General features: G+C 40.1%; 1 protein-coding gene across 1 annotated transcript in view; it reads right to left on the bottom strand.

Moving 5' to 3' along the window:
• The window catches only part of Grin3a (glutamate ionotropic receptor NMDA type subunit 3A), a 183,244-nt gene that overhangs the window by 46,139 nt on the left and 119,685 nt on the right, over positions 1 to 17,420 (bottom strand). Inside the window, exons 4-5 of the mRNA XM_041657495.1 lie at positions 12,890 to 13,035; positions 8,212 to 8,327 (exon numbers count right to left, since the gene is read on the bottom strand). Coding sequence (XP_041513429.1) covers positions 8,212 to 8,327; positions 12,890 to 13,035 — 262 coding nt within the window. The remainder of the gene's footprint in view (positions 1 to 8,211; positions 8,328 to 12,889; positions 13,036 to 17,420) is intronic.

Below are 17,420 nucleotides of genomic sequence, written 5' to 3' on the forward strand. Positions count from 1 at the left end.
AGATAATTTTAAAAAATAAATAAAATAAAAATGTACATTATGAATATCTGTATGTATATACATGTACCATGTATGAACTTTGTATCCAAGGAAACCAGGAGAGGGCACCAGATCCTCTGGATCTGTAGCTACCTGAAGAACCAACCATCTCATGTCCTCTGCAAGAGCACCTGAGTCACCTCTCCAGCCTGTGGGTAAATTTCTAAGGAAATTTTTATTTTCTTTAAAATACATACTGACAGTTACTGATAATTCAAACATTCTTTCAGTATTTATTGCTATTCTGGATGCAATACAAGTCCCATGTATAATAATATTCACTAATCTACTGACTCTCACCCATCCGCCAATTTATCTGTTCATTCATCAGATACTTTATTGAGAAACAGGTACCATGTAAAGTGGTCCATATGTGTTAGTGGAGAGGCATATTAAACAGGTAACTTCATGAAGTAATTTCATTTAGATTGAGACTGTCATTGGGGTGGAGAAGAAAAAGAAAAACATTAAGAACATAGTATGGGGGGATTTGGCACTATGTGATGGAACTGGGTTGAGACACAGGATAATTAGTCGACTTTGCTGACTATTAATGCATTTTCCCAACGGAAGCATTAGCGTTCAACAACAACTTCTAACATTTATCAAGGACTTTCTATATTGCTCTCAAGTACCAGTCTTTAATGTAGCATGTTTTAAACCACAGTGTAAATTATGCATTAGACATCAATTTTGACTATCTTGTGACACAGAGTTCAGTCAGATCATTCTAGAATTCTACCATAAAACTTAAGGTATACCAAGTTCTTCTATGTGTCAGGTATATTTCCCATGTATGAACCCATGACAGAGTATGTATTATCTGCAAAGACTTGACTCTTGAATGATTAAACTGCCATAGTCAAGTCGGTAGCCAGCAAAACTAATGTTTGAAAGTAGGCCTGGTTGATTCTAAAAATCAATGTTCATTCCACTCTATTCAATACAAGCCAAGGGAATACTCAATCTATTTCCTTCAATTCAGTGTAAACCAAGTCTTTGTAACTGAGTGGATGCCATCCTCCCCAAATCAGGTTATTCATTCATTAAGAAACTAGTCTTGAAGCCAGAGAAGTGGCCCAGCAGTTAAGGGCATGCATTGCTCTTCCAGTGAACCTGAGTTTATTTCCCAGCACCCATATTGGCAGGTTCACTACAGCTTGTATCTTCAGCTGTAGGGGATCCAATGCCCTCATCTACCCTCCATAGAGACCCCTCTTTATACAACAGATACTCACAAAGACATACAAACAACAAATAAATGAAAAAAAAATCATTAGCCAAAACCCATTGTTCATGGGTAGATTTGGTCTATAGACTTAGAAATAAGTTCTGTAGAGAATAATCCTATTGCATGTCAGAAAACTAACTAGGAAGGCCCCTTACTAATTACAATATTTCTCATAAAGATCCCTATAAAGCTAATAATTTCAACCCACGTGAATGTAATAACACCAGGATAGTTTTCTTTTCTTATTTGGAAAATACTGTATTCAATTGTTCATAAATCCCACAGAATGTGGGTAATGTTGTGGAGGCGTCTGAGTTAAATCAGACACAATGCCTATCTGTGAGCAGTTGAGTGGCATGTGGAGTGGAGGCAGAGACAGCGGCTGTCCAGCATGGTGGCCAGTTGCATGGCTTTTTTTGCATAAGATAGGTGAGGCATAAACTAAATAGAGATCGCATATAACAACCGAGACACAATGGAGAGAGCGAGGACATTCTGTGGGATGAGAAATTGCTTCTGAAGGAAAGGAAAACAGGGCATCTTAGACTGATTTTTGATAGTGCCTTGTCTTTGTTAAGCAGAGGAGACCAAAATACATAAGAAAGCTTAAAAAAGTTTGAGATTGCAATTTAAGATTAAATCTGTATATTCTAGGAATATAATTTTGGTACTACGACAGCAGCACTAAGAGTCCCCAAAGGAAAGCAATGTTGAAGTTACAAAGACATTTACAAAAAATAGCTACCCAGGAAATAATGAATATTAAATCGTTCTACTCCATCATGCCTAGATTAATTCACAATGGACAGCTAAAAATAGGTCTACATCCTTTTAATTTTTTATTTTCCTATATTGGACATTGAAGTTTCAATGATTTCTAGCATTAATAATAATAATAACTAATTAAAACAAGGGAAGGATAGGAAAAATTTTCTGTCTCTGAGAGGGGAATTTACTGCTACACATAAAAATCCATTTTATTCAGAAACATAAAAAGTTAAATTTCGAAAGTTTCATTTCTATCACTTTATCAGTTGCTTTTAAAAGTTGATTGTGTTCACTAGGTCAAAGAGTTTTTATTTTTAAATTGCTGACTTGACTTAGCCAGAGTTGCCTAAATTATCATTAGTAACTTGGTGTTTCAGTACCAACAGGTCTGACTGACTTGTGGTTGATGGATGAAGCAAAATGGAATCCTTCAAGCCTAAAAATGAAGGCATCAGGCACCCTGGAAAGTGGATACAACTTAACAGCCCAAGAGAATGGTTTCCCAAATAGAATCCTGATCTTTCCCCCATGGATAAGTCAGCTTTCCTCAGTTAAGACTGGTAAAAATATACGTTGACTAGCAAATTTATAGTTAGAAACTCATCACTAGAAAGAGTTTTCCCAATGTGTGACTGGAAAACAGATATTTGAGGAAAAAAAAACCCAAGTACAAGAGTCATTTGATTTTGCATATGCCCTTGAATTTACCATGTTTAGTTACTCTGAGATAATGGTTGAAAGCATAATATCATAGTTCCAATTTGAAAGAGGTGCTTAAAAATGGGTTTCCTTTACCTCCAGAATATCAAGTTGGGAAGGGAAGTTTCTTGGAGGAGTTGAGATCCATGAAGGATATCTTGGGAGAATTTTTTTTTTGTGCCTGGTTCTCAACTAAATGAATATCCTGAATCTTAATAACTTACTGAGTGCATCTTGTCTAGTGGGCATGTTTACACATGCTTTACATGCACTATTTTACTTAACTTTCATGGCAACCTATGCTAGGTGTTCACTTCACGTCTTCATTACGCAGATGAGGAGCTGGAAGGACAGATGAAGATGTTTGCCAGTGAGTGACAGCAATTCTATTTTAATCCAAGGGCCAGACTCTGGAGCCAGTGCTCTAAGCACTGTGTTAAATAATTATTGGAAAGCCAGTGGAAGAACAGCTCAGAAACAGGCAACGGCCTTTGCCGAAAGGTCACAGATCATCGCTGTGCAGTTAGTTACATTACTCTTTCTCTATGCTTGACCTTTATTGTCTGCTAACGCCAAGGCATAAATCTGGGGCATGTGTTCATTTATCTTAACACTTTCCCTTTAACTCTCAAGAACATAATATGTCATTGTGCCTCTGGTGCACAGCACTTAATTTAACCAAACACTTCCTGCATGTCCTTGAAGTGATAATAGATTTGTTTTAGAAAAAAATCATATTTTTGTTTATTCTTTGAAAATATCATATATGTATGTAGCCTATCTTGGTCATATCCACCCCCAATTCCCATTTCCAACACCCTCAGTCCTCCTCCAACACATCTCTCTCCCATTTCATGCCATGACTTTCCTTTTTTTAATAATTCAGAGTTCAGGTAGTGTTGCCTGTATGTTCATGGATGATGCCATCCACTGGGGCAGAGGTAACCTGCCAGTGGGCCCACCCATCAAGGAAGGTGACTCTCTCCCACACTTTAGTAGCAGCCAACTGCCAAGAGCTTTTCCCCAAGCAATGGAACTTTGAAAGTTCCTTCCTTATCCATACTGGAATGCTGACTGGATCTGTCTTGTACAGGAAACCTTAGCTACAGTGAATGAATGTGTACTACAGCAATGGCATGTCCAGAAGACATCGTTTCCAGCCCTCCTCTTCATCCTCTGTCTCTGAGCTCCTTTGCAGCAAAGAATATTGACCCATGGAAGGACTCCAAACTCAAGGTAGCACAGCTGCCTCTCATAGGCCTCACTTTGAAACTTAAGTAAGAGCAGAAAGGTGAGTTTGGGGGAGTATTTACTAATGATTTTAGCTTGCTTGAGCTAACAGCAAATTTCAGAGACAGGGTAGCTCACATACAGCAAAAGATATTTATTTTTTTAATAGCCCTTGTTCTGGGAAGTCCAAGAGCCTTCATGGGCAGATTCAGTGTCTCGTGAAGATCTCCTTCCTGGTTTGTAGACGGCATATCTAGCTGTGTTTTCATAAGCTGAAGAGCTCCCGTGGGCCCATTTTACTGCTGCTTCCTTCCGGTTAGACTCCTCATGAGCTACCAAGTCACCCCGTCTGTTCACTTCACCACTGTTGTGAGGATTAGGTTTCCTGTGAATTCCGGGTGGCCACCACCTCTAGATTCTAGAGTCTAGAAGACAGCGGGCCCACTCCTCAGTCTGTGCTCAGTACTGCGTTGATCCGATGGATAATCTGCATGGAGGAACCAGTCGACCCTGTGTTTGCTCCTGAGTTCCTGAAAGGATTTCCACACTGAGGGTGTGCAAACTCTCAGTGCGCATTTGCACCATTGCTCTGACATGTGAACTAGGCACTTGTTTGAATTTAAACTGCCGAGTTACATCATTGGAAATACATCATTAATTTAAACAATTAGTACACATTAGTATTGCTCCAGATTCAATGGATTGCTGTAGATAGGTACCTGCGATGTTCCTCTGTGGCAAATGCGCAGTTGTTGGTCAGGAATGATTTTTTTTATATGCATACAGAACAGTCTAACAATCACTCTCGTATTTTATAAATTCAAAAACTCTATATTTTGCCAAGAAAGATATACTGATTTAAATTTCATGAAAATGAAGGTAACATTGGAAACATTTCTCTAAGAGATCCTTGAGATTAACACTGAAAAAAAAAAAAGAGAATACAAAGCCAGACATGGCATTGCCTGAACTCTCAGCAGAAAGGAAGTGAAGGAAAAAGAGCAAGAATTCAAGACTAGCTACTACCTACATATGAGATTTGAGGCCATCTTGTACTATATAAGACTCTAAACTCAAAAAAAAAATCAGGAACAGGAAACAGCACTAAAAATTATTAGGTTTGCTGTGTGGTGGTGGTGCACACCTTTAATTTCAGCACTCAGGAGGTAGAGACAGTCGAATCTCTGTAAGTTTGAGATCAACCTGGATTATAGAGCAAGTTCCTGGACAGTCAGGGCTATACAGATAAGCCTTGTCTCAAAAATTCAGAAGAAAAAACTATTAGGTCTGTTTTGCTCTTTGCAATGCCTGGGATTTTCCTTGAGGCTTTCTGCATGATAAGCAGGCACTCGCCACCGAACTACACTCCCAGCTCGTTGACTTTCTTCACTGGTCTCCCACCTTTGTGTTTAACTTATAAATAGCATCCCTTTGTATTGTTTAAGTTTTGTTCTATGGTTTGAACCTAAAATGTTCCTGGAGAGAGTTTTTACGTTGAAGGTTTAGCTCTCAATGCAGCGTTGAGAGGGCAGGCACTTGGAGCATGAAGGCTCTCATTTACTGAGTGGTTGCGTTCTGTTCCTCTGTTGGAGGAAGTAGGCCATGGTCCATAGTCTTTGAAGGGACTATTTTGTACCTTGCTCTGCCCTTTCCTCTCTTGATCTCTGTTTTCTGGTCACCATAAAGTGAGCAGGCTTATTGGACCATGTTCTCTTTGCCATAATGTTCAGGCCCAGGAACAACAGCCAAGCAATAATGCCCTGAACTCTTAGAACCTTGAGCCCCCCAAATCATTTGAAATAGTCTGTAACAGTGATGGAGAGCTGATTGACATGTTTTTGAGTATAGATTGTGAACTCATCCATGGGGGCAGTATTTATTAAATTTTCTCATTTGCATTCTGTATTAGTTACTTTTCCTGTTGTTATGATTTAATAGCAGACAAGAGAGCTACTTAAGGAAGAAGGGTGAATTTTGGCTCACAGTTTGAGGGTCTAGTCCAACATAGTGGGAAAGTCATGGCTGCAGGAACTTAGAGCAGTTTTGGGCTCCAGCTCATGAAAAAGTGTTGTGTACAGTCAGGATGGGTCTCTCAATCTCACTTAAGCCAATCTAAATAATCCTTCACAAGTATGCCCAGAGGCTCATCTCCGTGACTATAGGCGGTGTCAAGTTGATAGCACTGACCATCACACATCTCGTTCATTCAGAGAGGAGACCAATAGTGATGGTCATGCTTGCTCTTCTCAGATCTTTGCTCCTTTTGCTCATTGAGTGTCTCATTTTGTATTTGTTCTCTTTGAGAATAGAGCAGTGTCTAGAATGATCAGAACTACAAGACAGTCTCAGGAGCACAGATGGAAGTGTAAACAGGAAACCAGTGGGGAGTTAATTGTGTGGCATCTGGCACGGAGGTCCAGCAGAGGCAAACAAGCCATCTTAACCACTACTTTTTGACAAGATGGGGTTGCTCCCTGGAGACAAAGGTGGAAAATAGAGCCCCTTATTCTTATGTCCTCTGCAAATGATGTGTTGTTAGCAACCACTAATGGTAGAAGGAACCTCAATTACCCCACACATCTAGGACATAAATAAAATGTCTCTCTGTGTCCCCAGATGCTTCAAAAATGGATTTTTTCCATTGTTACATTAAATGGGCTACTGAGTTTTCTAGTTATCTCTCTCTCTCCCTCCCTCTCATATACACACTATGCACATATACACACACATATGTGTGTGTATATATGATATATATTAATAATCTAGTTTTAACAGAACAGTGTTACTACCAACTATCTCTCATCCTGACATCCTGAATTTCATTGCTGTCATCTTGCCTGGAGATGAGATTATAGTTCCTATTAAAAAGGCTGGAAAAAATGACAGCAGCTGTTTAATTCCCATTCATTAGAAAGAAAGACTGAAGAAAACAATCCACTGATAAGTTCAGGGGAGACAGAGACCAACTACCGTTGTGAGATTGAAACCAGGATAGTCTTATAACCCCACGAACATACAAAAATCGCATCCAACGCACAATAAGCACAGATTTCTGAAATAAAAACTTTGGTACTCCATGAAATTGTTTTAAGCCAACATTTTTTCTGACAAGTGTGTATGAGCACCAGCTTGTACTATCAGGGAGGGGAAACCAGAAACTGGGAGGTATGGAATTTGCTAGTTCAAATGATGCAGTCCACATATCAGGTGTTGTTCAGAGTAAGAGAAAATACTGACAATGCTTTTTGATTCTGAAGTTTGATTGATGGGTTGATCTATTCAGAAGCAAAACTTGTTGCCAGTGGGGAAAAATTCAGTCCTGGGTCTCAGACAAAGGTTTTATTTAATTTTTCCCAAAGGGTACTAAATCTCAGAATTTGGTGTTTCCTATTTATTTCCAGATTGGCAGGTAGCTTTTGTTAGGTAATACAAGATTTGGATCATAATTCCACTATTGTCATCTAATTTATATGAGTACGAAAATATGATATAATATTAGTTCTTGGTCTTTTTGTGCATAAAATGAGTAGACTCAAGTTCATCAACATTGGGACTCTTTTCATAGGCGTTAATTATCACAGCAAGGACAAGACCAAAGTTGTATTTCTAGAAATGTATGAGATTGTTTCAAGTCCAAACTCACAGGAAAGCACAGAATAGGCTCGTTAAAATGTGACGAGAATGCTATCTTCAGCTGCCTATGAGATTCACCATCAAACAGGAACTGTAAGTCCATACATGGTTGACATTGTCTGGGGTATATATATAAGATAAGCAGAGTCCTATCATATTTCTATTTTTTAAAAATCAGATTCATTATGGTATTTGACCCTTCATCAAAAATACTCGTTAGATAGAGGTTGGAACGGATCCATGGTACAGTAGTTGCCTAGTAACTATAAAGCCCAAGGCTTGGTCCTTACCATCACACAAAACAAAACAAACACAAACACAAATTCACATCAAATGGTGTTAGAGTCCTTGTGACTATCACTCCCTGATACCTGAACTGACATTGTCGTTTTGGAAACTATTATTTTTTTTGCTCTAGCAGTCTTGCACATAAAATTTTGTTGAGTTGATGGAAAACAAATCTTTACTGTCAACAAACTTAGTAGCTGAATGCTTATGAGTCAAAAATGAGACCACGGGACAATGAATCACTCTCTGCTTCTGGCACTTGTGACTTGCTAGCTTAGCAAACAGCGCATCCTCGGCAAAAGGGAACTAAGAATGATTGATACCTTCGATGGCAAATGGTTTCCCCACAGTCAGAAGCTTGCAGTCAGCATCTATTGACACTTCATAATCCAGAAGGGCTTTGTCCATGATGAAGGCATCTAGTTTCTCTGGATCGTTCCTATAGTGAGAACCAACGGGAAGAAGAACAAAAGGGGTTCATTACTGGGTAGGAAGGAGTAGCTTGACGGTTGGCTTTGATTTGGGAACAGATACTTGGATACCAAGGGCAGCACATACTTGCCAGCTGCTGGCCCTTGTTGGCATCTCATTCACTTGTAGAGTAGATACCAGGGGTATAGGCATTCTTTCTATTCTTTCTAGTGTGCAGAAGTTCTTCCCCATGGGTTTATCTACCAACTTCTTTTCTGACTACTAAGGCCAACATCAAAGACAGCTGTAACTCTTAATTGCACAGGAAGGCACACAGCGAAGGCTGATTTCTACTATTTATCAAAGTAATTTGGGGTAAGTTCTGCATTCAGTGTGCTACATACATTTAGTTATTCATCAGGACTGGAATGAGGATGGGGATGAGGCTCAGAAATCTGAAGTGTTTTGATTTAGCCCACACACCTGGTTAAGTGTTGGAGACAAGTATTCTTGTGACTCAGATGTGAAACTTTTGTTTTTTTCCTGTCACAATCACCATTTTGTTATTCAGAAATTGACTATAATTTTATATTTGGGAATAGATACCAAAGAAATACTTAGAAAAAAATCTAGTGTTTTTGGAGAAAAGAAATTTGTGGTCTCTTTAAGTCCATGGCATAACATCAAATAAATTGAAGGTGAAGCTTATGCAACAAATCTTAGTGATTCAATTTAATAATCTGTCTCCAGAGAGCCCTGTTTTTTTTTTTAACCACTTCATAGGTAGTTCAGAATAATTTAAGTTAGATCCACTAGGCTTGTACTAGTTAAATGACAATCGGCTTAAGCTGCTATTAAATGTCTTTGGTGTCTTTATGAGAGTTCTCTGTTGTTTTGAATATGGGTGTAGATATGGCCTAGCAGAAAACTATGTTTAGTTACAGGCTGGACAACCCTAGGGAATGCAGAGTTTGAAAGGAAGTCAGCTAGGCAACTTCTTTGTTTTTAGCCATCCAAAATCCCTTTCATCGAAGGATAGAATTTATAAAATTAAGCTTTTTCTTCTCTTTTTATTAATGTATATTAATTATAAAGAATAATGGGTTTCATTGTGAAATTTCTTTCCTCCACTCTCTCTCTCCTACCCCCTCCCTCTTAACCTCCTTACCTCCCTTAATTTCTTTCTTCCTTTCCTCCCTTCCTGCTCTGTTTCAAAGTCTTACCACATATTCTAGGCTGACTTCAAACATCCACACTTCTGCCTCCATCTCGTGATATGTAGAGTTCAGACTTGAGCCGCCTCTTTCATTCATTCTGGTATTTTTATTCATGCATGTAATAGTTTAACCATAGTTTCTTTCTCTTACCCTTTGCTGTTTTCTCTCCCCAATCTGCTTAAGAGTTTCCCTTTACTAATGATCATATCCTCCCTCTCCTTCTTCCCTCTTTCCTCTCACCATCTTATTCCCCCTAAAATAGTTTCCCAAAGACTTTGCTATCATTGGAATTGTTTAAGCAGCTTTGCAAAACAACACCTCTTTATTTAATGTAGCCTCAGTCTTTCCACTCCTAATACCAGAATGAGGCTGTGCAGCTGTAACACAGAAAAGTAGCCTCTAATCAGAGGAGAATATAGTTAGGGCTTATTACCAATTTGAAAGGGAAAGATATCCATGGACACAGGTGAAATTCACCACCAGGCAAGAATTGTGAATGCTGCCTGAATGCATAATGAATGGCTCTCTTTGGCATGCACTGTCGCCAAAATGTTTTCTCATTCTTCCGGGAAGTGGAAGAGATACTGCAGAATGCATCTCTCTTTTCAGGACGATTTTACTTAAGTTACAATGACTTAGTTTTGGCGTGTTTAACATCATCTAAAACGGAAACACTACACAGATCCCTAGCAAGAGGAAGTTCATAAAAGGTCCGGGGAGCATGAATTCTTTCCTAGGAGTTGTCTATGAGGCATCTTAATTGAATCCAGGTAATAAAGTCAAGATCTAGTCTGAAGATGTTTCCTTAATCAAAATTTCATTGCCACAGGAAGAGAATGCACCTTGAAAAGGACTTCATAGTAACACGCCAATAGTCCATAAATGTCTCTGCTAAAACTAGGGCAAATAGAAAAAAAAAAAAACCTTGAGGTTCATATACACGTTTTGAAACCAGTAATTCCCGAGGCCTTGCGTCACTGATATCCTTGTGTAAGTCCTCATGGTTTTGAACTGCATAGTGAGGTTAGTTGGCCTTGATTGATTTCTATGCTGTAAAAAGGCCAGAAGCAGTGAACTCATAGACTTCCGGAGGACCTGAGTCACTGGGGAGGAGGTGAACTGGTGTGATCCAGTCATTAGTAGTTCTAGGCTGGCTAAATCATTTTTGTGGTTGGCAGAGCCTTTGACTTATTCTGTGGTAGAATCATGTCTTCAAGGCATTCATCGAAAACTACATTGTACATTCTACAAAATCAGTCATGCACTAACATAATAAAATAAGTGAGCATCCTATGTAGATGACCCTGAATGTTGTAGGTCAGAATGATAGAATGCTGGGGGCATGAGACAGCACGAAAATTGTGGTTGCTTGAAGTGTTGCCTAAGAGCATCCACAGTGACTAGGCCAAAGGTGGTGACAGACCCAGAAAGAAGGGAGGAGACAATGACAATAAACTCTGCCTGTCTTCCTGTTTCATGTCAATCAAGGAGTCACCTGGAAAGTTTGGATTGGGACAGGGCTCAAGATACTGTACTTCTGTCTGGCTCTCTCCTACCGACTACAAAATGGGTACAGTTGGACCTTGGATTATTCTTAGTCATCTTTCATTATTATATATATTACTAATAATATATATTATTAAGACTCTTTCATTATGGTTTCTGAAACAGCACGAAGCTAGAATCCTGTCTTTTGTATTTATTCTGCCACCTGTTAGCCTTATCCCTTTAGGAAATGTCCTACCTTTGTGACACGGGGCATCAGATGAAGGCCTTCTCAGGTAGATTCCCTGGGAGAAATAAAAGCTCTGAGTGCAGGGAAGCTGCTGGGCACTCCGGAAAGTATCATCTCATCCTGCCACACGGCTGGTTGAGTTCTGTTTGCCAACCGCTGACAGCTAGCTGGGAGCCCTGGCTATCTGTCTGGCATCCCATCCTCTCTCTCACTCCTGGGCAATTGTCTGGAGAGAAAACTGAAGAGAATCTGGGAGGCAATGGGGCTCTAAAGTGTGTCAGAAAGGGACTCTAATGTTTTGATGTTTTTGAAAATTAAGTGTCATTTTGTAGCACTTAAGCGTCATAAATAATTTTGTGAACCTAAGAGCACACAGCTTCCTGCTTTTCTGAGTTCTAGTTTTGAAAATCCATAAAATTGCTAAAGGGGCTTTTACTAGATCTCTCAAGGACACAAAACCCTTATATCCTATGAAAGTTGTTTTTTGTTGTTGTTGGTTTTTTGTTTGTTTTTTTTGTTCTTTTTTTTTTTTTTTTTGCTTTCTTTCCTTTTAGAAAAATGAGTTGAGGTGACTTACTACTCACTGGGAAAGCTTTCACATTAAGGTGGAGAAACTGGTTTCCTGATGATAATGGGAAACTAAGGTGGGGATTATTAGGAGGTTGGATGCCACTTTTTGTCCTGATGCCGTCAGGTAGGAGAGAGAGCACCCCTCTTGCAGAAGCTGAAAGCCACTCGGTGCCTTCTCGCAGGCAGATCAGACCAGCAGACTCGTCACTGCGCTGCTTGGCATTTGACTCTAACGAATTACAGGCTCTGATAATCTGTCATGGCAACATGATTGCCTTTGATTGCTTCTCATAAATTCTGATGAGAAGGATGCAGGCATAGGAGTCACTGCCTTCCATCTTATTTCTTTCCCACAGGAAATCTCTGAGATAAATTTCCATTTTCTTGTGGCAAAAAATGAGGCATTCCATGGGCTCAGGGATCCACTTTGAAGGGAAAGGTTGCTTTGGGACACTTTATCCTTTGGCCACATTTCCTGTGTGTTTAATCATCTTAGCATTGTTGTTCAAGCCAACATTTTCTTCCCTTGTCATTTACTCCACTAATGACCCTACTGGCTCTTTACCAAATGTATTGCAAACTATAGGCTGTGCAGGTAACTGGTAATCTAGGTGTCTAGGTAATGTAGGTTGTGTTTTTGTGTGCTTATGTGTATGTGTTTGTAGGTTTGTGTGTCTGCTTGTGTAGGCTAGAAGAAGCTGACATGTGCTGTGTTCATCAATCATGCTTTCCTTAGCTTTGAAAACAAGGTCTCTCACTGAACCTGAAGTTCTTTGACTTGGCTAGACAAACTGACCAACAGGACCCCGGAATCCTCTTGTCTTTACTCACTCATCACTGGGAGTGTTTGTGTCTTGAGTCTTACGCAGTTGCTGGGGATCCAAATCTGGTTCCTCATGCTTATACAGCAAGCATTTTATTGACGGAGTCACCTGTACAGACCCCAAATGTATTATTTCTGAACACAGAACTAGGGATTTTTGTCTACCATATTGAAAAAAAAAAAGGCAAACCCCAAATGATTCCTCTCTCTTCGGAACTTTTAGGCCCCACGAGGCTGACACTCACTTCAGATACTGCACTCCGTCAGGGGTGGCGGGTACGTTGTACCGTCTCATGTACTCATGCATCTCTGGGAAGCTCTGCCGCACGTAGTCCTCAGCACTGCTTTCCCGGACAGTTCCGAAACGGAAGCCTTGAGAAGGATGGTGGAGCTACCAGGGAGAGAAAGAAAGGGCTCTAACAGGCAGCACTCATTTACTTACTTGTCTAAAACATTTCCATTTGCCATTATGAGTCAAAAATGCAATGATCGAGCCCACTTTAAACATCTAAAGGCACTAGCATGCAAACAAAGTGTGCAGACACAGACATTGGCATATGCTTGGTTGTACTCAAGCCTGTTCTGCCCTCAGAAGGAAATACATAGGAATGACAAATTGAGTGTACAGAACACCTATTTTGCTTTATATTGAGAACCTAGTACCTTTTCCTCTTTTTTCCAAGAATGTTACTATGGTTACATTGTGTGTGTGTGTGTGTGTGTGTGTGTGTGTATGTGTGTATGAGTGGGTGGTTGGGGAACACCTTGGCCATGATGTACATGTGGAGAGTAGGAGACAACTTGTGGGAGTCACAAGTCTCCTTTCACTGGGTGGGTCCTGGGAACTGAACTCAATTCATCATTTTGGCGGCAATCACCTTTATTTTAGTTATCTTGGTGGTTCCCTAGTAGATAGAATTCTTGAGGCAATGCCCAAATAGGCATGTACAAACAATACCGTACTGAGAATCAAATACTAAAACATATCTTTGTGATTAAAATTCAGTAGTTAAAACTGTACAAAAGGTAAGTTCATGGTATCCTGGGATGAGACTATCCCTTGCCCAATGCTGTGAATACTTTGATTTCATGTTGCTAATCCTGACGCTGTATTCCATGTTAAATACATCGAGCTTACTTCTGGTGTTGCTGTGCACTCGTCTTTCTTTTTTAAGTAGTTGCAGAGTGCAGCGCTGAGTGATGCTGTGTATTTTGTCAAACGGAACAGTGCCTGAGGCAGGCACAAGGGAGGAGGGGACAGCAGAGTTAGAGCCAGGAATGTCCTAGGTTTCCAGGATTCAAGACCTCACATGGAGGGGACAGCGCACCGAGCCCCCTGCTGAGACATTCTTCACTGAGGAAAATAAAGATATGGCACAGCATGCATATGGCATCTTCCTCAGCTCAATTGCAGAGACACACTGATGTGTGACATAAAACGTATATTCTGCCAAATAGAAGAAAGAGTGGGATTGTGTCATATTATAAACATGTTCATGTGTCAGCAGTAGTATAGAGGTGGTTCCTCTCCTCAACTGTTCCAGTAAGGCCTTTCAGCTTCTGTGTTCTGTTTCATATTGACATATTTTACTTTACTGATATTGATCTGAAGTCCTGGAGATGGGGTCATGAATGGACTGTGTGGACTTTCTAAACCTCATGAAATTTCAAACAACACTGCATATAAATATGCATTTGGAGCCAGGTGGTAGTGACTCATTCCTTTAATCCCAGCACTCGGGAAGCAGAGGCAGATGAATCTCTGTTAGTTTGAGGCTAGCAGGGTCTACAACAGCTAGTTCCAGGACATGCTTCAAAGCTACAAAGAAATCCTGTCTCAAAAAGCCAAAAGAAAAAAATGCTTTGAAATTGTCTTCTATGGAAGACAACAACACAGAATTCTTTTTAATGAAAACAATCAGGCTTTAAAGGTATTGATATCTCACACACTAAGAACTCGCTGACTATAGGAAAATTTGATATATTTGAAGATGAGTTAATTTTGACCCATACTAAAAAATCTAATAATTGCAACAGCTAAATAATCTATATGTCAAATTTTTATGCAGTGTTACCCAATGTATAAATTTTGTTTGTGAGATGTATTTAATAAAACAGGTGCTCTCACAGAAATAGAACATTTATGGGGCTTGACCAAAATTACCTGAGTTTGTATTTGTTTAAATACTATCATTTCTCAGTAGTATAATTTATTTAGTTATGCTTTGCTGAGACCCTATAATGTACAACTCTCAAAGTCATATCTGTAACCTGAACTCTGGATCACCTGGCTATTAACACTATTTCTTTGGAAGCTCTACTGTTGAGTATGACAGGATGACATTGCCTTGTGTTCACCATAGTTAACCCACACACTGAACAAGCTCTAACATTTTCGGTCAATATAACCTTAATGAAGAACAAACAAGAAGAGCAACTAACACCGAGGGTTTATACTGTACCTACATGGAACTGGGTCCTTCATAGGCCTTTACTGTTTACTGCTCATGGCTCTGTGGGCAGGAGCACTATTTCTCCTTTATTTAGATGACCAGTGTGCCGAAGCTCAGGGAAGTAACCGGTATAAAACAACTTGGAGGAAATGGACAGGGATGGGTTAGAACCCAGGTCTGTCTGATTTCAAGGCTGATGCTGTTATTTACCACATATCTCTGCCTTCCAGCTCCTGTGAACAACTAAAAGTTCACCAGAAGCAACCCAATAGCCCTCCCCCCATCTCCTCCTGTCTCTGTGTATGTATTCATGCGCATGTATGTGTGTGCGGGTGTGCATGAGGCTAGAGGTGAACATTGAATATCTTCCTTAATCACTCTTCATCTTAGCTTCTGAGACATAATTTCTCACTGTGTCTGAAGCTCATTGAGTACACTCATTTGAATGGTCAGCAAGCCCTACAGATCCTACGGTCTTTGTATCCCAGTTCTGGGATTGCAAATATTCGGCACTCTTCTTGATTTCTTGCTTGGAGGATCTAAATTCAGGTGCTCAGCTCCTTGGCAGCTTTTTCTTCATATTCTCTTGAGTGTGCATTCAATCCCAGGCCAATCCTCACAGTAACATCTGCTGCCCCACAACTTGAGCAAAGGCGTATCAGCCTTTTCTCTATGTTATACCTGTTCATTTTTTAAGGCCTAGATCAGGATTCTCTATGTTGAGCCTTTGGAGTTTTTTCTTTCCCTCACTGTCTACTGCCACTTCTCATCAGCACTTACATTGGCTTCATGGGACTCTGGCAAAGCAGTAGATCTGAGGTTTTGAGAATGGAAAATTACTTAATGTGGATTTTTCCATGAAATCTAAGTTAGTCTGGCTAACTTAGATGTTATTAGCCAGACTAACTTAGATTTCATAGAAACATCCACTTCTCCAGTCCAAGCAGCCATTATCTCTGTCTTCTTCCAAACCACTCATGGTCATCATAGAACTCAAATCTGGTCATGCTACTCTCTCCCTTAATGCTCATCTGTGACTCCTCATGCTCTTGAGGGAAAAAAAAAAACCCTAGTGACTACTTGGTTGAGCATAAGTTTGTTCCTGTCTTGCTTCTCGACTCATCTTCCCACTCAAGCAATTGATGCTTCAGCAGTTTCTTCAGTTTCAATTTTCCCTTTCTTTTTTCTCTTTGACTCAAAACCATCGACTCCCTGCTTTATGATAGCTCCTGCACATAGGCTTCACTTTGCTTGGAAGGACCTCTCCTATTCCCGTACCTTTTTTGGTCTAGATTATTCCTGCATGTCACATCCTCAAGGAAGCCTTCATTGATCCTCAGAGGAGGCCAGGCCTCCTGTAAGAACCTCCTGGTATACCTAAAGTTTAAAGTAGTTCTGATAATAGTTAAAACTGTTTGTTACAACTGTCTACTACATGTCCACGCCCATGAGAGCAGAACCCAAGTCTTTCCTATTCATGGATTTGAGTCTTTAACAGACATTAATTGCTGTCATTGTCGTCATTACCACCATCATCCAAAAACACACTGCTTGGTACAGAGGGGGTGTTGGAAGGTTTAGGGATAATGAGAGAAGCATCGTTATCAAGAGGGAATCCTCTCGTGTTTTGTGCCTGACAACTTTCATACTTTTGTCATTTGCTTTTCTTTAAAATCCGTTCCCTTTCATTGTTGCTTTCATGCTTTCAAAACAAGGCATCCTGTTTTCCTGTGTGATACTCTAATGGAAAATTACAGTGGGCTTCTCAGCAGCTATAGAATAATAGAAGCATAAATGAGATCTAAGAAGCGATTGATGCATCCCTGTGGGTCAGTGTAGTCCGTCCTGTGCATAATTCAGACAGCCAGGGATGTGAGGAAGCTTGAGTCAGGGACAGAGTATAAAGATTTACAAAGAGTAAAGCATTTGAACTGCATTCCAGCCACCACCAGGCAGGCCCAGAGAGACAAACATTTCTTTTAAGATTCCACTAAATACTCTACCAGCTCACCCAATTCTGTTTCTATTGTACCAACCTCTTCTGGCCTTGGGGAAATAATCTAAGGTTAAACTATCTATTTGTGTGTGAGTTGTTTAGTGTTAATGGAATACTTAACTCCACCTGCAGCACACAGAGCCAGCACCAGGCAGACATTTCCCAGGAAGGAGAGAAATGTCTCACCACAAATGCGAGCAGGCTCAGGGAATGAGCATCTGTGTCCAAGGTGAGTATGAGGCTTCAGTTTAAAAGCAATCACAATGAAGAGTGGTCCATACACTCTATTTGCACCCACCAGAGAGCAGTACTTATGATTATAAAAGG

Source organism: Microtus oregoni, unplaced genomic scaffold (assembly GCF_018167655.1).
Source record: "Microtus oregoni isolate MIOR12 unplaced genomic scaffold, Mior012 000008F_ref0000371, whole genome shotgun sequence".
NCBI lineage: Eukaryota > Metazoa > Chordata > Mammalia > Rodentia > Cricetidae > Microtus > Microtus oregoni.